The sequence below is a fragment of the Macaca mulatta genome, chromosome 14 (assembly GCF_049350105.2).
Source record: "Macaca mulatta isolate MMU2019108-1 chromosome 14, T2T-MMU8v2.0, whole genome shotgun sequence".
In the NCBI taxonomy this organism is placed as follows: domain Eukaryota; kingdom Metazoa; phylum Chordata; class Mammalia; order Primates; family Cercopithecidae; genus Macaca; species Macaca mulatta.
The window spans coordinates 79,650,439-79,676,452 of record NC_133419.1 but is presented as its reverse complement, the minus strand read 5'-3'; the positions used below and the strand labels follow the sequence as shown (position 1 = coordinate 79,676,452).

The 26,014-nt window shown below is 44.9% G+C and overlaps 1 protein-coding gene across 2 annotated transcripts in view; it reads left to right on the top strand.

The window, feature by feature from the left end:
- TENM4 (teneurin transmembrane protein 4) overlaps nt 1-26,014 on the top strand; it is a 792,376-nt gene that overhangs the window by 216,752 nt on the left and 549,610 nt on the right. For both annotated transcript variants that reach the window (XM_015115340.3, XM_077964103.1), the window contains exon 3: nt 9,075-9,176. Coding sequence is in view for 1 of the 2 variants with exons in the window: in XM_077964103.1 (XP_077820229.1) it covers nt 9,167-9,176 (10 nt within the window). In the remaining variant the exon portion in view is untranslated. The remainder of the gene's footprint in view (nt 1-9,074; nt 9,177-26,014) is intronic.

Genomic DNA, 26,014 nt, shown 5'->3' with positions numbered 1-26,014 from the left:
CCTAATGACCTCATTTTAACTTGACTGCCTCTATAAAGACCTTATCTCCAAATAAGGCCCCATTCTGCAGTACTGGGGGGTTGGACTCCAGCGTATTTTCTTTTTTGAGGATACAATTCAACCCATAACACCCACATGGTCCCCAACAGCTTTCAGTTTTTGCATCTTACAATTTGCACCACTAGATACTACATTCTTTCTTCATTTATTGATTTCAGAAATCCCAGGGAAGAATTCTAATTGGTTCATGTTTGATCAGGTTCTGGTCTCCTCAAGGGAAGAAATGGGGTCTGGAACAATGACTAACTCGGCCTTGTTAAGGTGCCCAGCCCTGAACCAATCAAGGACAGCCAGTGAGGCAGGATTGTTTAAGACCATGACAATTGTCATGGGACCCATGAATCTGTCAGATCAGCCAGTTCACGCTGGGTGCACATCATCCTCTAAATCACAGAGAATTGATAGCAACAAGGGGTTCATCCTGTCTTACACTCCACATCGTCTGTGGGCAATAGAGATGGTGAGAGGAGAGGGGTTTCTGCTCATCGTAGTCCCCGGGGACCCAGACTGACAAGCCATCCCAACTGTGCTGAGAGAGAGCTCTGGAGGGTCTTGTATTGGCAGTTAAATCTGACACCTGAAAGCGGTACACTTCTGCTCACAGCTCACACCACAGTTAGTGACATGGCCCTATCAGGGTGGACATTCTCACCGTGTACCTGGAAAGTAGAGAGCCAGAAATAATTGACGCACAGCACCTATGACTGTCACAACCCACGTGGTGGGAGCAGTGGGAAAAAGGTTCCCAGGAGAGGGGAGATGCTTCACCAGAATATGATGGGGTGCTGCCCAGGGAAACTAGTGGACAAGGGGCATCCCAGGCCAAGGGAAGAGCCATGGAAGCCATGGAAGACGGAGTGACCTGGCTCCGAGTGTCTAGAGCAGGGCATTCTAGATTTTTCCACCTCACTGACGTGCTCTCTGAAGGAAATGCTGTTCTGTGTATGCAGTGAAGTTTCTCGGTGAGTTTGTGTGTGTGTGTGTGTTTTCCTTTTTATTGTGAAAAACACTGTGGTTTAGCTGAAGCATCCAGGGTCTGGGGTGAGAATGGCCAGGGACTGGGCTGGAAAGGTGGCCAGGCTGGACAGTGAAAAGAACTGCTTGCTATAGGGGAGAGTTTGGATTTCTTCTCCCCAGTGACAATAGGGGAGCAATAAGGGCTTTAAACAAGGAACAGAAGGGTCAGGGTTGCATTTTAGAAATATCACTGACAGTATAATATGTAGGAAGAAATCAAAGAGCACTAGACCTAGGCAGAGGTCAGGTCACCCCGGGACTTAGTGGTGGAATCAGCCAGCCTGGTGACTCTTTGGCATGGGAGTACAGTTGGGTTTGCTGGGTGCAACAGAGATGGCTTCACGGAAGTGTTTGTGTCTGCACAGGCTCTTGAAGGATAGATAAAAGAGGGTCTAGTGGCTTTGGAAGAAGAGAAGGCTTTGCAGGCTGAGGACACAGCAGAGCAGAGGCCCAGAGGTCTGGGACAACTCCAGTGGTTGAGAACTAGAGTTTGTGTTTATCCTGCACTTTTAAATCCCAGAATCTTTGATGATGTGCTTGAAGGGGTTAAAGGTGGACATTGGTTAAATAAAAGCAAGTTTCAGAAAATTGAAAAAACTCTCCACAGACACCATAAACTTCATCAGGCTGCTTTTTAGCACTTATGGCTATTTGAGAACTGTTTTCTCCCCTGCTAGTGCTTCCTGTTAGGCCATTTTTACAGGCAGTTCTTGCATATCCTCTAAACACATGATCTTTTTCAAATGAGAGCCTGGTATCTTTTTTTTCTGTATTAAATTTTACTTAAGTTCTGGGATACATGTGCAGGATGTGCAGGTTTGTTACACAGGTAGACGTGTGCCATGGTGGTTTGCTGCACCTGTCAACCCATCACCTAGGTATTAATCCCCACATGTATTAGCTGTTTATCCTGATGGTCTTCCTCCCCAAACCCCCTGACAGGCCCCAATGTATGTTATTCCCCTCCCTGTGTTCATGTGTTCTTATTGTTCAGCTCCCAATCCACCTATGTGACAAAAGTCTAATATCCGGAATCTACAAGGAACTTAAACAAATTTACAAGAAAAAACCAAGCAACTCTATCAAAAAGTGGACAAAGGGCATGAACACACACTTCTCAAAAGAAGACATTTATGCGGCCAGCAAACATATAAAAAAAGCTCAACACCACTGATCATTAGAGAAATGCAAATCAAAACCCCAATGAGATACCATCTCACACCAGTCAGATGGTAGTTATTAAAACGTCAAGAACAACAGATGCTGGCGAGGCCGTGGAGAAATAGGAATGATTTTACATTGTTGGTGGGAATGTAACTTGATTCAACCATTGTGGAAGACAGTGTGGCAATTCCTCAAGGATCTAGAACTAGAAATACCATTTGAACCAGCAATCCCATTATTGAGTATATACCCAAAGGAATACAAATCATTCTGTTATAAAGATACACACACACGTATGTTTACTGCAGCACTATTCACAATAGCAAAGACACCGAACCAACCCAAATGCCTATCAATGTTAGACTGGATAAAAAAAAATGTACATATACACCATGGAATACTATGCAGCCATAAAAAAGGAATGAGATCATGTCCTTTACAGGAACATGGATGGAGCTGGAAGCCATTATCCTCAACAAACTAACACAAGAACAGAAAACCAAACACTGCATGTTCTCACTTATAAGTGGGAACTGTTATCTTTTCTCTTACACTGGTACATCTGCCCCATCTGTTCCCCTTGACCGTCTCTCTGACAGACGTCCCTGCCACAGCACAGATCCTCAGTCATTTCAAACATAAGACTACACTTGGTTCAGATTTTCACAGCACACCTATGCCTCTGAAGGATTCATGAGTTTGCTATGAGTTTTCCATTATGAACGTTGAAAACGTTGAGAATCACTTGTGTGTTTACAGAGAAAGAACCACGAGAAAGAACACCGAGTGGAAACCAGGCCAGAAGAAGGCAAGCAGGCTTCTCCCAGCTTCCCTGCCCTGGCCGAGGCAAACACACACAGCCTCACCAGGGCATGTCCAGAGCTGGCTGGCTTGACCCACAGAGGACCTGTAAAAAAAGAAAAAATAAAATCTTTTCAGGTCTCCATGAATGAGGACTCTCAGTTAAAAATTCATAGGAAGATTACATAAAACCATCTGCTGCCTTTATTTCCCCTTGTGTGTGTTAAAAATATGCAGCTGCTCACCGCAAAACATTCCATTACGCTGTGTGGCTCACGAGCTGCTCTTTGACGTTCAGGACAGAGAGGAGGCAAGGTGGGAGGGGAGGCGGGGGTGACCACGCACAGGGATTTCCACCTGGCTCTGAGTGTCTAGAGCAGGCCATTCCAGATTTTTCCACCTCACTGACGTGCTCTCTGAAGGAGATGCTGTTCTGTGTATGCAGTGAAGTTTCTCGGTGAGTTTGTGTGTGGGTGTGTATGTGTTTTTTTTTTTTTCTTTTTAATGTGAAAATTGGTCTTTGAGTCCACGAGCAGCAGCTGCAGCTACCATAATTAAAATGAAATAACCTGCTTCATCCAGTCCTTAGAAAGGCTTTAAAAAAATCCATATTCTAAATGGACTCAGGAATGTGGTGGATCTTCTCTCCCTGTTTACTTGCAACAAGTTTTATGGCTTTACTTTTCTCAGGAGTCAGGAGAAGGGTATTAACCTTTACTGAGCATTTATCCTGATCCCGGGCACTGTGCTGGCTTGTCCCAACTGCACAGACAGGATTTGAATCCAGTTTTGATGCTTCATCTCTTTCCCCCGTGACATGCCCCTTCAGGATGGCTTTGAACTCTGGATCTCTCCACCTGGTCTGATTCTGTCCAGAGGCCTGGAAGGATTGGCGTTATTAAGATGTTATTGAAAATGTTGGCACATATAATCAGCTTGGATCAGAAACCAAAGCTCTTAGCAGAGTAACAAGGTGAAGTATTTTGTGCTAATAATTTACGTGATAATGAGATGGTTTTCAGAATATTGGATGTGCTCCTAAAGGTGTTGCTTAAAGTCACTCTTCAAACCAGGCTGGAAACATAAAAATCCCAGAAGAACTACAGACTCTGTAGTTTATACAGATCTCAAAATAAGGTAGCTGAGGTAGAAAGAGACAAAACTACGTGCTGAGAATTGAAGACATAGTGGTCACTGTCTTCAAGGAGCTCCCAGTCTGGTGGAAAAGGAAGTTGTAAAGATGAATAATTATAAGACACTGGTCATAAGAGCTAGCTCAAGGATATGAATAGCTTGCTGTAGTTTTGGCATTTTTTCTCCAAAAATCCATTTCTTCAATTGGTAAATTTGTGAGGAGGAACGCTACCTCCCTGAGAAAGCAATGCCCATGATGTTGAACATTTAAGACTAGAAGAAATTATTCTACATTATTATGTATGTACTAAGGGTCAGGTACTTATTCTCTCTAGTCCATTATTTTTATTCCTATTTAATAATAAACAAATGTAAAAAACTAAGTGGTTTGGCCAACGCTGCACAGCTGGTGACTGGGGGAGCTGTGATTCAGCCCCACTCTGCTTCCAAAGCTCCACCTCTTACCTGTGCCAGGCTGCTTCTCAGCAAACCTGAACCCTTGATTGTCAAGTATAGAACACACTTACCACTGTGTCCCACGTTTAGAATGAGGCTATCTTTTTATTTTCCTTAAACAAAATTTTAATAGCAGGCATCTTGATGGGAGGTCATCTCCTCCAGGCTGCAGGTGCAATGATACAGTTCCGAGTGCATTAGGAGCCCTCTGGGCTGCCTTCCCTAAACAGGGGGTCAGCCCAGAGCACAGGAATGCTGAGTTTCCCACTGACATTCTGCAGGGCCCCAGCAGATTCCTGGGTGTCCAGAAGATTTTCTCCTGGGTTTCTGTGTCCACTACTCCTGGTACCGCAGCTTAGCTGAAAAGGGAAAGACAAAAACTAACACTCCTTGCCAGGGAGGAGGGTGGTTTCCTGCTACCTTTGCAATTCTCTGCAGTCAGTGTTCTTGTTCTGGAACCTGACTTAACTCAAGGCATCATCTTATCTCCTTGATCTGTGGTCACTTTAGGGGAATCCAACAGAAGTAGAGGCACTCTGCATTTAATTCCACCTGGGCCTTCCTGAAAGGCAACCCAGGAAATGATCAAGCTCCACATACCCGTGGATGGGCGGGAGATGCCCTGGGAGAAGAAAGACAGTTGTGTCAGGTACATGGTGTCATACACAGGGTTACAGCTTGCTTTATGACTTGCCTAGAGAGGAAAAGAACAGGGTTTGGATCTTGTCTCCCTTGCTTCCTCACTAAGGGATTTGGAGCAAGCAGTTTAGATTCCCTAGAGTCTCCTTTCTTCATCTCCAAGTCTGGAAGGATAATGCTTGCCTCCTGCAGTTGTTTAGAAGGCTAAATAACATCAAAGCACCTAACAGCCTACCCAATGCCTGGCACACAATTAGGAGCTCCCTGCCCCAGGCAACTCCTCTTCCAATTCATATTGTGCAAGGCTTGCCACATTCATCTTCCTAGAGCAGATCTCCAGTTATGTCACATCTCTGCTCAACAGCACTCAGAGGCTCCCTATTACTCACTGAACAATGACCACATTCCCCAGCCTGTTGAGGCCCACATCTCTTGTTGGGTGTGATGTCCTTCACTCCCCTCTGCACAGCTCACACACGCTGGAAAGCTGAGCTCTACACTTGTTCTTTGTCATGCTTTTACCTCCCATGGCTCTCCTCCCTTATGTGGAGTACCTGCCCTGTCTTCATGTCCCCTACCTTATACAAAGTCTGCTGCAAGGCAGTCTTCCATGATTTGTCAGCCATGGCGATCTCTCCATCCTCTGTCCACTCATTAGGTTCTGTCTGCATCTCTCTTACAAAACTGCCAAACATTATAGTTCCTACGGCCATGTCTTGTTTTTCTTGCCAGCCTATGAGCTTCCCAAAAGCAGGATTTGCTTCAGAATCATTATTGTGTTCTGCCCAGCAACAATCCTCAGTATATGAATGAATGAGTGAATATGTGAATGAATGAATAATGCCGTAATCCCTTCCTAACTCAATTTCCCCTTGACAGAATGCTAGCACATAAATACTTTTAAAACCTTTCCAGCAACCAGGGAGCATTTTAGTTTCATTAACTGTCTTTGTATTGCCTACTGGAGGTACTTTGAAAAAAAGGGAATTTAGGGACAGGATTTGTAAAGGAAATAAACAGATTGAAAGACTGAAGACAAAGAGTTGAGGTTTTCCCTGAAGCCTTGGCAAGGATGAGGGCAGAAGAGGAGTAAAAACTGCATTTCTGCAGCTTCTTCAAGGGGGAGGGACCATAAGGCACAGGTGAGAAGCCAAGGCACAAGCTTTGGCCTGAAGCTATGAGGGGAAGGGATAGATGATGGAGTTTTATAACCCAGACAGAAAAAAGGGGGCCTGAGAAAGAAATTTGAGTGTTTCATCCAAGCATCAAACATACATATCACTTATGTGACTAGGACCCCAGCAGGGCCCTTGGGGACAAAGCTAACAGCTCTGTGTCCTAAAAGCCATCAGACATTTGGCACTTGGGGACACCGGAGAAAGTACCTTGTCCCTTGCCCATTGTTATAGCCAAGGAAGCCAATTTCCTGCTGTCTTTGGAACCTGGGGTGGGGTTGTGTGTGTGTGGCAGGGGAGCGGGGGTAAACTTCTAATGAACAAGGCAGGGTAATAAAAATTAAAGGTGTAATAGCCATTATTGCCTATTTGAAATGCGTAAAATAATAGTCATATCCTGCTTGGTGTACTGCCTATTTTTAATCTTAATGAATATAATATGATTTATAAGGACTTTTCTAAGTTTACTCCCAAACTCTTGTTAACTCTACTTGTGCCCATTAATTTTCCTACCCTGGCCAGCCATGGTGGCTCAAGCCTGTAATCCCAGCACTTTGGGAGGCCGAGGCAGGCAGATCATGTGAGGTCAGGAATTCGAGATCAGCCTGGCAAACATGGCAAAACCCCATCTCTATTAAAAATACAAAAGTTAGCTGGCTGTGGTGGTAGGCACCTGTAATCCCAGCTACTCAGGAGGCTGTGACTGGAAAATCACTTGAACCCGGGAGGTGGAGGTTGCAATGAGCTAGATCATCCCACTGCACTCCAGCCTGGGTCACAAGAGCAAAATCCTCGTCTTACAAAAAAAAAGAAGAAAAATTCTACCCTGAAGGGAATTCAGGAGCCAGTCTCTGGAGAGTACCAAAGGGATATTCTGTACTTGGCCAGAGGCTGGTGAATGTTCCTGCCTAATAGAGTTACTCTTTATTTAAAACAATTTGCCATAAAGAAACATATTAAATGTAGATAAAGACACAAAATTTTACAATGAAGTGCATTTTGTTTTTCGTGGGAATTACCAGCAATTCCTCACCTTATAATAGACAGTAATTTTTTTTAGCTAGGATCCTAGATCTATTTGGGAAAAATGAATTCAGGGAACTTCTCAAATAATGGCTTTTTAGGGGTTAACCTCCTATGCCTAAGTATACCCTTCATGCCTTAATCTTTAGCCTAGTGGGTCTCTTGTATAATAAGGCATTTTGTAGTATTTTTTATGGGTGAGTGTGGCAATATGGGGCAGGAAAAGTACAGGGACCTTAAATCTTTGAGGGCCTATGTTCAAATTCCTATTCCTTCTCTTACAATGACTTGAAGCAAATGACCTAAAACCTTAGCACCTCCCCTTACCCTTCTTTTGAGGAGTGTAGACTTTCTTTTCTTCATTTGGAAAAACCTTTATTTTGCACAGGTATCTCCTTAGTCCCAGAGTTCTATAAATCAAATTTATAGTCATAGGATTCTAGGGCCAGAAAGGACCTCACACGTCTCCCAGTTCAGAGTTTCCTTCTTTCAGATGAGGAAACTGAGGCTCAGAGAGGGGAAGTCATTCGCCAGAGGTTGCAATCAGCAGCTGGGCCAGAACCGGAACTCTTCTGTATAAAGACCTCTGCCCAGGTGACTCCAACACTCCCATGTGGTATATTACGGGAAGATCGACCCATTCCACAGTTCAAGTGCCTTAGTCCATTTTCTGCTGCTGTAACACAATGCCACAGACTGGGTAATTTATAAAGAAAAGAAATTTATTTAGCTCAGGGTTTTGGAGGCTGAGAAGTCCAAGAGCATGGTGCCAGCATCTGTCAAAGGCCTCTTGCTTCTTCATCCCAGGGGAAAAAGCGGAAGGGCAAGTGAGCACCTGTGAAAGAGAGAAGCATGAGGGGCCAGCCTTGCTTTGTAACAACCCACGATTGAGACAACTCATGCACTCCTACAAGAATGCATTAATCCATTCGTCAAGACAGAGCCATCACAACCCAGGCACCCCCATTAGTCCCTACCTCCCAATACTACCACATTGAGGAATTTAGGTTCCAGCACTTTTGAGGAACACATTCAAACCATAGCAGCAAGACAGTAAGATTCAGAGGTCAATGACTTATTTGTCTGGTGAATCTGTGACGGAACTGTTAACGGGGGCCACTGGCTACTAACCCTAGACCTTAGCCCCATGCTCCATTCCCTGTCTACCCCCTATCACAGTATGCAGTCAATCCTTTGGGCAAGTAACACTCAGTTCCTACTTTGCTCCAAACATTGTGCCAGGTGCTTGGGTTGTAAAAGGGCAGATCTTCAGTCTCTGTCTTGCAGGGTTCTGTTCACTCAAGGAAATGTGTGTAAACAATGATTTTAAGACAAGACCATTACTCCCATAGCACAAGATGAGATGGGAGAATAGAGGAAGGTATATTCGAGCTTCTCAGGAAGGCTGCATAGAGGAAGCATCTGTGTGAGATTTGCAGGGTGCTAGGACCCCACTTGCTTCTATTCATTGCTGTGGGACCAGGAACAAGCCTCATTTTCCCATGGTGTGTGTTTGCAGTGACTGCTGGAGTGGAGGGTCTGTGAGAAAGGATTGGGGCATCTTGCCACCTCGCTCAGTTGGATCTGTGTTCTCTGCTTCAACAGAAAAGATCCTGCACTGTCCTTCAGGATCCAATGGCCTTGGAGAGAGGGCTGCAGGGCCCACGAACATTGCTGACTCTTCAGAACGTGCTGACATGGAGCCAGGTCAGTCCCCTTGTCTGCTCTGATTTTCTATCATTAGCTGCAAATTTGTGGTCTTGATGAGAAATGCAATCTCAGACTCTGAACATTTGCGTGTTTTTTGGTTGGAGGCTTTTGTGGCTTGGCAGCATAGAAAGTAGAGGAGGTCTGGCCAGAGTAAAGGTAGCCTTCTCCTGGAGCAGATGCAGTAGGACTGGTAGGTGGCAATGGTTGCTGGAAACCAACCTGGCAGCCATCATGGTGGGAGGGCAAGGTGGGCAAGGATCGAGCATCCAGCAGTTATGTGATGGGGGTGCTGGCAGCAAGGAGGTCACATGTGGGTCTAGGACTAGAGAGGCAGCAATGCCAATCAAGGTCATTCTTGGGTACAGGAGACCAGGGTGCAGGGCCCAGACTCTGGTGGCTATATCCTGAGCTGAACTGGAGTGAGATCAGAGGCGCAGTGGGGAATGGGATACAGGGAGGTGAGCGGAAGGCTGCCCAGAAGGCAAGTCGTCTGGAGGCCAGGTCTAGTGGCTAAGATGGCTCTCTAGAAGCTTTTCCTCATATTGCTGTGCAATAAAGCAATAAAAAAAACAGCAGGAAACTTCTGGGTTCTATGGGAAAAGTGGAATGATGTTTCAAGCCACAGAAGGAACATGGTACAGAGAGGAGTGAAATTGTAAGTGAAAGCTGGTCACATTGAGGGAGGCTGAGGATGCAGAGCAAGGATCCAGGGAAGAGGAAGTGTGGCCTTTATTGAAAGCCTACTGTGAACCTACTAGGTACCAAGCACTTTTTCTTATTCTTCCAGCAGTCTTTCAGGATAGAAATATGAGTCTTGTTAGGTTTAGTTATGCTGCAGTAATAAATTACCTCCAGAATCCTAGTGGCTTAACCTAGCAAAAGTGTATTTCTTTCTCATGCTACATATCCATCCAAGGTTGGTGGAAAGCTTTGCTCTACCTAGTGGCTTAGGAACCAGGCTGATGAAATCTCTGCCCTATTTTAGGGGTACGACCTGGCCTGGATGATTGGCCACTTTGGTCTCTGTAGCAGAGGAGGAAATCCCTGGAAGGTTGAACATTGACTCTTAAAGACTTGGTCCTGAAGTGACACACTACCCATTGGCCAGAACTAGCCCTGTGGTCCTGCCTGATTTCTAGGATTCCAGGAGATGTGGGAAGACATGGATATTTTAAGAGCAGTAACTCTCTCTGCCACAGTAGATATGATTTCCATTTTACAGGAAAGGAATTGAGGCTTAGAGAAATTGTCTTGTCAAAGGTCTTCCAAATAAAAAGTGCTGGAGTCTGGACCTTACATAACTTCTGATTAATCATTTATTTAGTTATTCAACAAAGACATATGGAAGATTTACCAGGAGCCCAGCACTATGTTAAGCTTTGGGGATAGCACAAGGAATAAAAACAAAGGTGGTCTCTTCCCTCACCCTGACAAGTACATAACTACAAACTGAGATCAGTGCTCTGCAGTAGAGACATAGGTTCTCTGAGGAGCTCAATTAATATTTTTTGCCTTTTGGCTACGTGCGGTGGCTCATGCCTGGAATCCCAGCACTTTGGGAGGCCAAGGCGGGTGGATCACTTGAGGTCAGGAGTTCGAGACCAGCCTGACCAACATGGTAAAACCCGGTCTCTACTAAAAGTAAAAAAATATTAACCAGGCATGGTGGTGAGTGCCTGTCGTCCCAGCTACTCAGGAGGCTGAGGCAGGAAAATCACTTGAACTCTGGAGGCAGAAGTTGCAGTAAGCCAAGATTGTGCCACTGCACTCCAGCCTGGGTGACAAAGAGAGACTCCGTCTCAAAAAAAAAAAGATGTTTTGTTTTCTTTAGAGGGACAGGTAAATAGGGTCACATTTACTGAGACACTGTGCCAAGCTGTTGATTGATGCACCTCATTTGACTCCCACAACCCCATAAGATATTCTTGTGACCCCATTTTTTAAGATAAGAAAACCAAGGCTCACTCAGCATAGTAAGATAAAAGCTGAACTCTTCAACCTCACCATACTCACTTGTAATAGTGACATGAAAGTTAAAATGTAAAAGTCATTGAATCTAGACCTCCACCCCATCTAAACCTAAAGTGTGGTCTCCTCTCCTCCTCTTCAACCCCTCTCTCCCCAGGGACTTTCTCTCCCTGGTTCCCCAACACCCAGCCCAAATGACTCGGCTGTTCATCCCCACATGGGGGCCTTCCACATAGTTGGTCCCATCGAACTCATCTAAATCAGTGCAGGAAAGACTTTGCAAAAATACTAGGCTGCAGAATCTGAGTCTGGCAGGATGGGATTGAATGTGCACCTTGGCACAGGAAGAGTCTTCCCTCTGGGATGGTCCGCTTTCTCTCCAGCCTCATCTGCCACCATCCCTCCCATTGTGCTCTGTGCTGTGTGTACACTCACTCAGTCACTTCTGCCCCTTCATCAGCGTTTATGACCTCCTCCTCTGTCCCCACACTGGTCCGAATGCCATCTCAGAACTCAACCACTGCAGCAGCCTGCTCACCCAGCCCTGCCGCCACTTGATGGACCCTGAGAAACAGCATATTCACTGCTCAAGGGGCTGCAGGGGCCCACGGGGGTGTGGGTAAGGTGGAGCGGGGTGGAGGTGAAGGTGGGGGCCCACCCCGACCACTGCGTGCAAAGGAGTAGTCCTCCCAGGCCTGTTCTTTCTGGGACCCTCTTCCGCTTAAACCTTTCTGCATAGCATCTGTCTCTACCTGGTGCATGTATTACTAGACAAGCTTAATTGCCTATTTTCTGTCTTCTTCTATTAGAACATAAGCTCCACAAGGGCAGGGACCTACTTTGTTGGCCCCTGCAGTGTTCTTCTGCCTGGAAAGATGCCTGGCACATGGCAGGCACTTCGTAAAGATTCAGTGAGGGAGCGTAAGAACAAATCATTGAACAGGTTCCATATTGTGACTTGCTTACATTCTACTGTTGTTCAAGCCATCCAGCCTCCACATACACTGTTCCTTCCTCCTGGAATGTCCCCACTGCCTTTCTCCTCCCACCACTAGCTCACTTTTCATGCATTCACTCTGCCTGCCCAGGAGTGTGAAGTCCCTTCACCACATGACACAGACGTTATCCATTCATCCCCTTGAGCCTGGGGATTTCCTGAGGCAAGAATAGCTCCTCATCGTTGAGCCCTCAGTGCCTGACACACAGACAGGACCCAGTTACTGTCTGTTGTCTTGAGCCCAGTGGACCAGAACAGCATCTGGCATTGCAGCCCAGGGGTCCTTTCCTCCTCCTCTGTGAGTTCCCCTATCCCTCGGTCAGGAGGCGGAGCCCTTGCTGCCAACTCAGCCTCCTCCTGCTTAACGGCTAGGAGATCAGGAGGAGGAGGTAAATGGGACACTAATGAAATTCAGAGAGAAAACTAAATCAGGAGGTGTTGCAAACACTGTGGAGGAGGGAGACGTGATTTAAAAGGATGTTTCCAAGGTGGGAGGAGGAAATGAGGACTATGGAGAGCCCTGGAGTTAGCTTCACACGGCCTCACCTCTCACACCTGCAGTGGGATGACCCCTGTGAGTCACTTTAGCTGGAGGAGCTTCACTTTTCAGTCTTTAATTAGGGGTCTTTTAGTTGACTGACTCACTCATTCAGTCATGCCTTCCCACCCCCTTGCCAAAAGGATTTGAGTAAGTTAACAATTTAAAATTAAGTAATTAAAACCAAGAACATTTAATGAAAACTTAGGGTAGAAAGTAAGGGACAAAAAAGAGAAGAGGAGAAGAAAAAGGGATTCTCAGGACCACTGAGAAACAGGGGTTCCTGGAAAGGGGTTACAAATCAGGGTCTTGAGGATGGCACAGGCCTTGGTGACAAGAAAATGTGGCCATGGGTGCTAAAGACCTTTAGGGATGGAACAGCTCTGGTCATGTGGTAATCATGATGGCCCATGCCTCAGAGCACTTTCAGATCCATGGTCCATTTTTTCAGTTATGAGCATTGACCATCTGCTACATTTCAGGGAACCCACACCATGTTTTTCTCTCCCTGTCTCATTAAATGTCACAATGCCTTGCAAGGTGGTCTTTTAAAGTTCACGTTAGAGTTATGGCTACCAAGGCACAGAGAGACTGAGTCCTCTGTTTAGCAAACGGTGCTGGGGCACTAAATTTCCACGTGCAAAAGCATGAAGCTAGACTCTTTCCTCACACCATACACAAAAATTAACTCAAACTGGATCCCAGTCATGGGCAGAAATTGCTGCCTGAGAAGGCTACCCAAGAACACTTATATACCTTGTCCTCCCCTGCCTTCCTGCTTTCTACACAGCATGCCCTAAAGCACCTGTACTCAGACTCTCTCATTTCAGCATTCTGTTTTACTCTTCAACGTTATTGAAGACCCCAAAGGGTTTTCATTTATGTGGATTATATCTGTCAAAATTTGCCATATTAGTGATTAATACTGAAAGATGTTAAAATTGTTATTTATCACTTATTTAAATTAACAATAATAAACCCTTACTTTAACATAAATAACATATTTTTATGAATAATGACTTTTCCAAAAGAAACAGAAATGAGTGGAGTGGCATTGTTTTACATTTTGGCAAATCCCTTCAACGTTTGGCTTTATAGAGGTATCTGCTTCTGCATTCAACCTGGAAAACTCCACCATGAGTTCACGAGAAAGCCAGAATGAAAAGGGAAAATGATGTTGTAGCATTTTTATAAATAGTTTTGACCTCACAGACTTCCTGAAAGGTTTTAGGGACCCTCAGGGATCCCTAGTACACACTTTGAAAACTGTGGGTATAAAAGATGAGATACTCCAGAGTCCAGCAGGGAATGAGGAGGAAGTCAACCGTTAATCTAGTAAAGAGAAGAAGGGAAGTGGGAACAGTCTCGGTGGAGAGGGGACAGGAGTTCTCCTGGAATGACCCCTCGCTGCTGTAGGGAGACCTTTGCATATGGTATTCTCTTGGCCTAGAATCCTTTTCCCATCTTAGTCTGTTCAGCAGAATCTTCTTGGCACTTTAAGGTCAAGTTGGTGTAACTGCCTTCAGGTTGCCTTCCTTACCATCTTTCCTAACCCAAGGCTAAACTGCGCTCCCCACCTCACCCAGAACCCTGGAGGGTGAGCATTTAAGCAGAAGAGTGGTTGCAGCTGGGGTTCCAGCTTGGGGTCAGTGCCTACCAGGGAAAGGTTTGGATGCCAGGCCAAGGAGGTGGGGCTTTTTGTGATTGTTGTTTAAAAAGTAAGAAGCCATTGAAAGTGTTTTTACAAGCAACTGCTTGATGGTGTACAAATGTATGTATACAGAGGACTGTGGTCACCAACAGGCAGATAAAAGTCATCCACTACTAATTCTAATTCATTAGCGAATAAAGTAATGTCAGTTATCTATAAGAGAGGGGGAAATGAGAAAAAGGAGGAGGAAAGAAACCAGCAGTGAATTGAGCACTCACTACGTGCCAGGCATTCTTCCTGTCATCATCGCAGCAGTTGGTGGTGTTTTCCCCATTTTCAGATGGATAAGCAGATTTTTCTCCCCTCCCCACTCCCCAGGATACCTTGCTAGTAAAAGCCAGAGCTGGGATTCAAACTGCAGACTCCCATCAGCCTCCTCCAAGGCCCATGACCGCCTTTCCCGTGACTCCACGCTTGCTTGGCACTGTTTGCTTGGCCTTCAGTGTTTACTGCTACGTACTGCTGCTCTTTTAAAGATGTGTTTCTGTTGTATCTTTCCAGACATATTTTTCAGTTCTTGGAAAATGGAACAGGGACGCCAACATGCTCCTTTGGTCCGCCCAGTTGGAGTCTACCATGGCAGTTCCCATGCACACAGCAGACAATCCATAATCCCTGCTTTCATGTTGCTTGCTTTTCATGGAAGACATGACCACAATTAAGATGTAAACCCCACGTTGCTATTAAGTACAGGTACTGGTGACGGAGATTATCACATGGTCAGGCCCTGTTCATCCTGGCTGGCGATGGGAACTGGGAAGTCAAACGAGTTAGGACAGTGCATTTTTTCTCAGGGTCAGACTGAAGAAATAATTCTAAAGAGGACACCGTAGTTCCTATGTAAATATTTAGTAAAGCAGACAAACCTTATGAGGCTAAGAGTATATTGTCCCATATGGTGCCAATTATGTCTGTTAAGCAAGGATAAATAAACATTTACTAAACTCTTACTATGGCTTGCTATCTATGCTAGGCATATAGTATGTTTTATCTTCACTATAAAAACCTATATATTTTTGGCTCTAAGAGAGAGAAATGTCCCAATTTCCAATAATCAAACTGCAATGCAGAGAAGGACATATAGCTGATAACTGGTAAAGCTGGAGTTTGAACCCAGGCCTGCCTGTCTTGTCCTTTGGAAATACCATACTGTCCCCCGCACAGGGAGAAACGCTGAGGCTGGTCCTGGCAGGGTGCCGTGCGCTGACTGGTGAGGCTGGAGCAGTCCTTAGCAGTGCTGCAGTGGCCACCGATAACCTCATGCTGGTTTCAGTTCTTTCTTCCCAGACCATGTCTATCTTCCTAGACTTCTTCTGCTTCCCTGTGATTGCACCTCCAGTCTCCACTCAGAGCATTCAGGATGCTGACGGCCTCCCCATACCACCATTGTCTTCCAGCACCCAGTGTTAGCTTCATTACTATTCCTAGTAACTGAACACATGAATAGACTGACTGAACACATGAATAGACTTAGGGAAGAAGAAGGAGCAGTGAATCTAAGATGAAATTTAAAAGGTGCCACAGATTGTGCTGGAAACCCAGGAGTTCCCGATTTGCTTTAAAAAGGAATACTGTGAGGGAATGCCTTCTGGCCCGGGGCTCCCATGCTTTGGGAAGGAGCACCAGGCAGCCATAGAAGCTAAGTGTGGAATTCTGTCCTTTCCCAAAGCCAGGCGGGTCGGGGTTAGCAGAATGAACTCAGCCACTGCTGTGGATGTTGCTGCTCTTCCAAAACCCCTTTGATGAAATCCTTCTTTACCTATCCTGCATCCTCAGAGTAGGGACACTGCACAGTGCTGGGTGTGCAGTCAGAATGATTGCAGAGCCATTTACAAGCCAAATGCTAGTTTATTTCCAAATGGGAAGGTCAGTATCATTATCCTTGGTGGATTCAATTACCAAATCCTCCTAATCATCGAGCTCGCTTCCTGTTGCTAATTGCATCTGCGGCTGCACACCTCGGTGGTCAGTTTATCCAAAGCCGTTGAGGTAGTGGCCTGAGGGCTGTTTGCAAGGCTGTGGACCTCTATCGCTGTACTGCCTTGACTTACCTGTTGGGAAATGGATGTCTTTAGACATCTTCCACCTCCCATTGCCTTTGTGAAAATTCCCCTGGTGGAAAGGAGCAATGAGAAGCACAGAAACCTTTGCCTCTTTGGATTCTAACCATAGTGGAAAAGCCAAGTGTGCAGAAAACACTCCAGGGGTGAAACAGACATTTGTTGAGTACCTATTAGATGTCAGCCACTGTGCTAGGCATTTCACAGTCCATTTAGCCCTCTCAATTGCCCAGTGAGGTAAGCATTGTTATTTCTGACACGCAGATGGGGCCACAGAGTCTCAGAGAGGGTCAATGACTTTAAGTCACACAGCTAGGAGATGGGGGAGTCTGGAATTGGATCAAGGTCATCTGCTACAAAGCCGAGCTTCTTCCCACTGGGTTGAAAATAATCACAAGAACAACATCAAGAACTACCATTTGTAGCATGGTCAGTATCTGCCTGAGTAGTATTAGCTCATTTAATCTTTACAACAACCCAGTGATAGTATGTATTCTTATCATCCGCATTTCACACATGAGGAAACCAGGGTGGAGAGAAGTGCTTTCAAGATGAATAATTCTCCAAAACTGGGTCTTCAGAAGGCAAGCCTCAGCAATCTGTCACTGTTTGTTCCTCTGTCATAAATAGCACTTGTCTAAAATAAGCAAAGGCCTTACTCATAGATGTACTTAATACTATGTAGCAATTGATCATTAATTTCATGATGTTCTATCTGCCCCACTGGAACGGGTATTCTGGTTGCTGTTAGCCTCTGCTAGCCATTGAGCTGTCCCGTGCTCTGAGAGACTCCTGATAGAGACTCCTGTTCTAGGAATTCTAGAGCAAGAATTCCAGGATGTTAAGAGGCAAGCATGTTAGAAGGCCATATGGTACAGGGACAGAGACATGGCTCTGGAATCAGACTGAAGGGGTGCCCTTCTGACTTACCAGCCGTGGACCCTGGGAAAGTTACTTAATCTCTCTCTGCTTCAATTTCCTAATATGAAAAGTGGACATGATAAGAGCCCATAGGCAAGAATTTTAAAACTGTAAAATGCTTACAATCATGGGGAGCATTAACAACAATTGCCCAGTGGATGTTATATGTTGTTTGATGGAATAGTTTACAGAATTGGACTTATGAGGTCATCTAGTTCCACTTTTTATTTGCGGATAAGGAAACAGAGACCCAGAGATAAGCAGTGGTTGTCTCAAGTCACACAGCATTTCACTTTTCTGATTCCAATGCCAGGGCACATTCTGATACTATAAGCCATACTTAGAACAATAGCCCTGAGAAGCCCATACATTAGTCTCATTTCTAGAAATTTTAGGTGGTTATCTTTCAATCTCCTTTATCTTTTTTGATAGTCTGTTGTTCTTTGTTGATACTTTTGCTACCCTAATATGCCCAATATTTCTTTAAATATTGCACACATTTATTTTCTTATTTAGTACCGGTATCACTTGCAGGTCTGATTCTTTTGTTCATTGTTTCTGCTTCTTACTTTCTCTCCTATTTGGGGACCACATTTTGACAACCACTGGTGTAATTTATGCATTTCCAACAGGGACAATATTACTCCCAAGGGGGCAAAATTGGTTCTTAGGGAGATTTAGGGGGTGAAAAAAAATCTTATTACAATGGTTTGTGGCCTTCCAGGGGCTGCAGTATGTGAACAGATATACATACTGTGTATCCTGCGGTATATCTACAGATTAAAAGTTTACAGGAAAGAGGGGGCTTTGGAGAACAAAAGTGTATATGGGCTCCTGTTAGCAGTGGGAAGGGTGATAATGAAAGGAAAGGTTGAGAGCCACTGGTATAACAGACTGACCAGCAGCATTGCAGCAAGATATACCTAAAATCAAATGCTGCCTCCCTCATTTAACAACCTGCATAACCTTGGACAAATTAATTTTAATCTCTGTGCCTCAGTTTTCTTATCTTTAAAATGGAATACTATAATAATACCTGCTTCTTATAAGGTTGTTCTGAGGATTAAAGGAAATAATATCTGTAAAGCTCCTGGCACTTTGTAGGTATTCAATAATGTTATTGTATATTTGTTCCCTACCCCCACTCAGCCCAACACACATGTTTGGAAAGAGGCCCAGAACTGTTGGAGTTGCTGAGGGAGTTGCTTTTCAGACAGTAAATGCCGTGAGCCCTAAGGAGCATTCATAGGAGAGTCTCCCTTTCTGGGTGCACATAAATACACAATGTCCCAAGAGTTCTTGGAATTATCTGAGAGCAAGACAGGGTGATCCATATGGCTTATCAAAGACAACATTTCCTGGTTCTTCCTTCATAGGCACAATTAATATTCAACCTGTTTGGAGCAATCCACATCAGCGAAGCTGAGCGATCAAGGTGGAATTGAAGCTTAGTAGTGATTGTCAGTTAAGGAGGCAGAGTTAGGGGTTTTCTCATGGGTTACAAGTTAATTCCAAGGCCTCAGCTTGAGCTCCCAGCCTCTAAGGTGTCTGTAACTCATATAGGGAAGAAACTGTTGAGCCAGGCCGGAGCACATGTGGTGTGATTGAAGAGGAGTGGCCTGTGGAAGGAGGGGCTGGGGGATGGCAGGGAGAGCTGAGAAGGGAAGGCTGGACTGGTCTTCTTTGTTGCTCCTGAAACTCCCTGCTTCCCTCTGTTCTCATATGCCCCAATGAGGGCCTACATAGACTAGAATTGCCTAAATAATTCCTGCCACATAATAATAGATCCTCACTATGTATTTGTTGAAAAATTAACTTTCTCCCCCTGATAACTACGACTAAAATTATTATTAAATAAAGTGTTATTATGTATTTTATCGAATTCTCTCTTTTAATCCTCACAGCAACTCAACTATTATTTTTATCACGATTCTCATTTCATAGATGAGCAAACTGAGGCTGAGAGAAATTAGGACATTGCAGAGCAGGGGATTGGGGAGTGGCGGAGAGGGGAGCTTGCTCCACTGATCTTTCAGCCCTGGGTTTCTATCTGCTCTGCCATAAGGGGAGCTTCCTCCATGCAGGACCAGAGGTTGATTCCATTCTGAATCCCAACACCTGGCACAAGGAAGGGAGCAAAGAGCCTCCCTTCCCAGCAGGGAGAGTGGCTGTCCCCCTCCTCCCAACCCTGCCAGAGCCATCCTCCCAGCGCATCCGCCACCCCTGATTCCTGTCTGGGCCTATCCAAGCCTGGTGTGACAGATGACTTACCTCTGCCACATTGCTGCCACATCGCTCCCACGAAGAAGCAGCCCCCAAGCCTGCAAACCAGGGAGCCATGCCGTGTTCCACACAGCCAGGCAGAGGGGCCGTCTTGCTGACACCAGCTCCGTTTCCCCGACAAGGCCTGTCTTCTGCAGCAAGGGGCAGTGTCTGAGCAGTTCATTATCTCTGCCCAGAACATGTCAAGGCCCAGGCCTAGCAAATCCAGATGTCCAGAGAAACACTCTGTAGCTCTGCCACCCTCCAGCCTCAGCCTCCCCGTTTCCCGCACTTCTCCCCAACCACTACAGGAAACACACACATGCAAGAAAGACAGGGAGTTGGGAGGCACTGGAGACAAACTAGTATAAAAGGAGAACATGGTCTCTTGCTGTGTAGACCGTGTAGAGCATGTTGCATTTGGCCAGTGTTTTCTGTTCGTTCTCCTGTTGACCTCACAACAGCCCATCGAAGGGTAAAGGGGTTGTTGTTGCCATCTCAGCAGGGGAGATGAGAGCCTGCTCAGCTCTGGGCACTGTGGGTTCTCTAGGAGGATTGGCAGGGCTGGAGGGACCCTTGATAATCTTCTCACCCAACCTTCTCTCCCAGCCTAGACCCAAGGAGGGAGGGAGCTTGCCACAGCTCCCTCGGGTGGCAAGTGGCAGAGCCAGGGCTTGAACCCAGAACCCACTGACAGCAAAAGTCAGTGGCAAAGTCAATCATTTCCTCCCATTATGTGGAGAAATCTCAGAGAGGGAAGAGGGGAGTGTGCCAAGGTCTAGCCCTGACGGCCACGTGGACCTGGAGCCATGGGTAACACCTGGGGAGCCTCAAGGAATACAGGTTCCAGGCCTGGAGAGGTCCTTGCCATTAGGCTTCCTTGTGCTTGTGTCTTGTCTTGGAGGCCAGGGGCCAGCTCTGACCCAGCCTTGCCCAGTGGAGGGTTTGACTGGGGAGACAGAGCAGAAATGGACAATGTGGAGTGGAGTGGGTCTGGAGCACTCTGTGGAAAGGAGGCATCCTGTGCTGGCTCAACTACCTCACCAAGCACCTGCAGTCCCGGGAGGAGGTATTTCCTCATTCTCCAAGACAAGCTGAATATTAGTTCACCAAAATGGTAACATACAAAATAAAGAAGAGGTTCAGAAAATGCCGAAACTAAGGTGCTAGGCTTTCAGAGACATTGAGGAAGGAGCTCGAGATGGCCTCTGGGATAGCATTCCTATCAGAAGTGGGCTGTGACCCTCTCTAGTTAGTGATTTTCAGTGGCTTCCCATTGCTCTCCAGAGGAAGCCCAGACTTTTCACAGTACCATAGGAGGCCCTAAGTTATCCCCCACTTTTTTTTTTTTTTGAGACAGGGTCTGGCACTGTTACCCAGGCTGGAGTACAGTGACAATCTCTGTTCACTGCAACCTCTGCTTCCTGGGCTCAAGCAATCCTCCTACCTGAGCCGCCTGAGTAGCTAGGACTACAGGTGTATGTCACCATAGCTGATTAATTGTTGTATTTTTCTGTAGAGACGGGGTTTCACCATGTTACTCAGGCTAGTCTCAAACTCCTAAGCTCAAGCGATCCACCTGCCTTGGCCTCCCAAAGTGCTGGGATTACAGGTGTGAGCCACTGCATCTGGCCACCTGTATTATCCCTTTTCCCAGAAGAGTTTATCACAGATGGCAGGGAGCTCAGGTTCTGGTTTCAAATCTGGGCTTTTCTACTTCCAAAGTGTGTCCTTCTCCTAGAGCAAGTTACCTAGCTACACTGTGCTTCTGGAACTTTATGTGTATAATTGATATAGTAGTAATAACAAAATAATGTTGTTAGGGTCAAATAAGATAATACACATAAAGTACTTGGGACAACACCTGGCACATAGTTAACACCCTCACTCCGTGTTAGTTGAGATATTATTACTCTTGGCAACAGCAGCAGTAGTCGTAGCTTTAATAGCAGTGCTTCCTGGCCTTTGCACCTTTACAAAGCTCTTCTCTGAGCATATGGAGCCTTTCGGATACTTTGAGTCTGGCAAACTCCTGCTCATTCTCCCAGGTCCCCCTGGAGGTGAACTTGCAGGCAGCCTGCCCCGACCCCACAGGCTCATTGCCTGGCTTCTGCCCTATCCCACAGCAGATAGTCAGTCTCTGTGGCCTTCCCAGCATATGTCACCATTATCTCGGCACACAGGGGCATTTCTAAATGTCCCGACTGGGAGCTCTTGAGGTCAGGGAGATGTCTGAGCACCAGGAAGGCCACCAGTAAATGTTTATAGCATGAATTTGTCACTGCCCCATGCCCTATCCAGGACTAAGGAATTCATAATTGGTGTTTGCAGAGATTTAGGCAAAGAAGGTTAAAGCTACAGGATGAGGAGTGTGTATTAGCCCATTTTCGTGCTGCTGATAAAGACATACCCAAAACTGGAAACAAGAAGAGGTTTAAATGGACTTACAGTTCCACATGGCTAGGGAGGCCTCAGAATCATGGCAGGAGGTAGAAGGCACTTCTTACATGGTGGCAGCAAGAGAAAATAGGGAAGAAACAAAAATGGAAACCCCTGATAAACCCATCAGATCTTGTGAGACTTATTCACTATCATGAGAATAGCACGGGAAAGACTGGCCCCCATGATTCATTTACTTCCCCCGGGTGCCTCCCACAACACGTGGGAATTCTGGGAGATACAATTCAATTTGAGATTTGGGTGGGGACACAGCCAAACCATATCAGAGTGTAAGAAGTACACAGGAAGCCAGGGCTACACCTGTGTCCCCTGCACCTTAGTGTCACAGAGAATCAGGGAGGGCCTCATTATCTACCACTAGCAAGAAAAGCCCTGCATAGCTTTGACCTCCAATTAGAAGAAAGCACTCAGTTCCTTCCAATAGGCATTCTCTGTTCCAGCACTGTTCAGGCAGCCACTTTCCTGCAATTCTAGATCTCGCTCAAGGCCTTCAACAGAGGACAGATTTCGTTCTGTCCCCTTGGCTTTTTCTTCTGCCTTCTACGGACACAAAGGGGCATTTCTAGATGTTCTGACTGTGAGTTCTTCTCTTTTCTTCTGCCTTCTTTTTTATTTTCCCACTTCGGGGCAGCGCACCCAGACACCCAGGCATGGGAAAAAGCTCTACCATAGGGGAGGTTCCCTAAGCACTTGCCCAGAGGCTGAAGGACTTGGACAGGCTTCATTACTCCCTATAATGCCTAGAACCATGAAGCAAGTGGGCACCCTGGCCCTGTTCCTGAACTCCAGACCTGCCAGTGGCCCATGGCCTTGGCCTTAGCATTCACCCTGAGTTCTGTACTCTCAGCTGCCCTCTTCTCAGCATGGTGGCTGCATGGAGTTGGCTCAACATTAGTAGTGCCTCCTTTCTCTCTTCCTTCATTTCATTTATAAAGTGTTCTTTGTATCAAAAAGTAGAATAAAGAATACAGTGAAAATCTGTATACCCACCACCCAGTTGAACAATTAAAACATTCTAGGTATTATAATAGCCCAAACTGGAATTAGCCTAGATGTCCTTCAACAGGTGAACAGTGAACTGTGGTCCATTCATGTTATGGAATGCTACTCAGCACTAACAAGGAATGAAATATCTTATGTACAACAATCTGGATGAATCACCAGGGAATTACGCTGAGTGAGAAAAAAACTCTCTCAGAAACTTAACTACTGTCTGATTTCATTGATTTTTTGAAATGACAAAATTTTAGAAATGAGGTGAGTGGTTGATGGAGTTGAGGACCTGGGCTGAGGGTGGAAGGGAGGTGGGTATGGAGATAAAAGGACACATGAGGATCCTTGCCCTATGGAGACGTTCTGTATCTCGACTGTGGTGATGCACACAAACCTATGTGAGTGGTAAAATTGTATAGAACTTAACCCATACACACATGAGTACCAGTAAAATGGGACATTTGCTATGATTGGTAGACTGTATCAATATCCATATCTTGGCTATGATAGTATTTTATAGTTTTGCAAAATGTTACCATTGGGGAAACTGGGCAGAGTATACAAGGGACCTCTCTATTCTTTCTTAAAACTGCATGTGAACACTTAATTATCTCAATACGAATTTCAATTTAAAAAAAGAAAGCTATTGCAAGTAACTTCTTAAAAGATACATAATAGGTACAATTGAAGACCACAGTGTGTCCCCCAATCTCATTCCTCTCCTTCCTAAGAGGCACCAAGTATCTGGAATTTGGTATTGCTCATTCCCACATAATTCTGTACTTTTATTACATATGTATGTACAGTATCCACAAACAATAGATGCTGTTGTTTGGTATATCTTCAAACTTGATATATATTGGGTTTTGTTGGAACTTACCACTGTGTATAACCTGTTGTATGACTGTAATAGAGCTCATTTATCCTTTCACTTGTTGCTGGACTTGGTTGTTTGTTTCCAGTCGTCTGGTGTGAGCTGTGTTGCCGTGAAGGTTCTTGCTGATGTCTTCTTGTGCACATGTGCAAGACTCTCCCCACTATACCCTAGGAGTGCATAGGATGGCTAGGAGACAGGGCAGGTGCATCTTCAGCTCTACTAAACACTGCCAAATTTCCTTCCAAACTATACCTATTTATTCTCCCTGAAGCAGTATATCAGCCTATCTATGGCTCTGCATTTTTGCCATTGTGGTAATATCAGAAGTTAGTTTTTGCCAATCCAGTGGGTGTGAAATGGTATCCTACTATTTCAATTCCTTGGCTTCTTCTACCATGAAGCATGTTTCTGTGCCCACATTGTATCTCCCCAGCCAGACTAGAAACTTCTAGTCCCAGCTCCCAGAGATAGGTGCCCAGGCCATAGTAGGGGCTCAAGATTTGTTGACTGAATGAAAAAAATAATTCCAGATGCTCTCACTTGGAAGGATTATAGTTGCTTTTTCTTCCTTTCATTTTATGTTTTTAAATATTTAACCATCGCTTCTTAAAAATAACAGCTTATTGAGACATAATTGACATACACACACAGTCATTTAAAGTGTACAGTTCAGTGGTTTTTAGTATTTGCAGAGTCAGACAACCATCACCACAATCCGTTTTAGAAAATTTTCATTATTCTTCCCAAAAGAACCCATACCCATTAACAGTCACTCCAGATTTCTCCCTAACCTAATGCCTCCACCCCCTGCACCACCTTATTCCAATCCCTGCTCTGACCAGGTGTAGGCAACCACAAACCTACTTTCTACACCTGTAGATTTGTCTGTTCGGGACAGTTTATTGTATAAATGAAATCATACAACATGTGTTTTCTTGTGGCTGACTTCTTTCACTCAGCATGTTTTCAAGGTTTATCTAGGTTGTAGTATGTGTTAGTACTTCATTTCTTTTTGTTGCCAAATATAGTAGTTTCACTTTCCATAGTTTCAGTTTCCTGAAACTATAGTTACAGTACAATAAGATATTTTGAGAGAGAGATGATAGTCACATAACTTTTATGATAGTTGGACATACAGGTTTTGCATCCATGAATTCAACCAACTGCAGATAGAAATCCATAATTACAGACTGTACTATGCCACTTTATATAAGGGAGTTGATGATTCTTGTATTTGGATACCTGCAGGGGGTCCTGGAACCAACCACAATACAGAGGTCTGACTGTATATTGTTATAATTTCTCTATTTATTATTGCTAATCTCTTATTGTGCCTAATTTATAAATTAAACTTTATCGTAGGTATGGATGTATAGAAAAAAGCATAGTATATACAGGGTTTTGTACTATGCTTAGTTTCAGGCATCCACTGGGGCCCTTGAAACGTATCCTCTGTGGATAAAGGGAGAAAACTACAATATTCCATTGTGTGCATATATCATATTCTACTTACCCATTTCTCAGCTGATGGACATTTGGGTTGTTTTCACCTTTGTGCTATTATGAAGAATGCTGCTATAAACACTTATGTACAAATGTTCTTATGGATATGTTTTCATTTCTCTTTGGCAAATACCTAGGCGTTGGGTTGCTGGATCGTATGGTATGTTTAACTATTTGAGGAACTTCCAGAATGTTTTCTAGAGGCTATAGCATTTTACATTTCCACCAGTAGTGTATAAGGGTTCCAGTTTCTCCACATCTTCATCAATATTTGTTATTATATGTCTTTTTTATTATAGCTCAATCATGGGCTTTTGAATCAGGCAACCTGGGTTAGAATCCCAGTTTTGCTGTTTACTAGCTGTAGTATCATAATCAACTTTTCCCTCCATTTTCTTCCTCTTTAAATGGGATTATTAATACCCACTTTGTAGGACAATTGTGAGGACAGATTAAACCAAGACAATGGTAAAGCCTTTAGCACAGTGTGGGATGCAGTTGGCTGTCCTGGGAACAGAGTAACAGTGACAGCTTGTTATTATGGG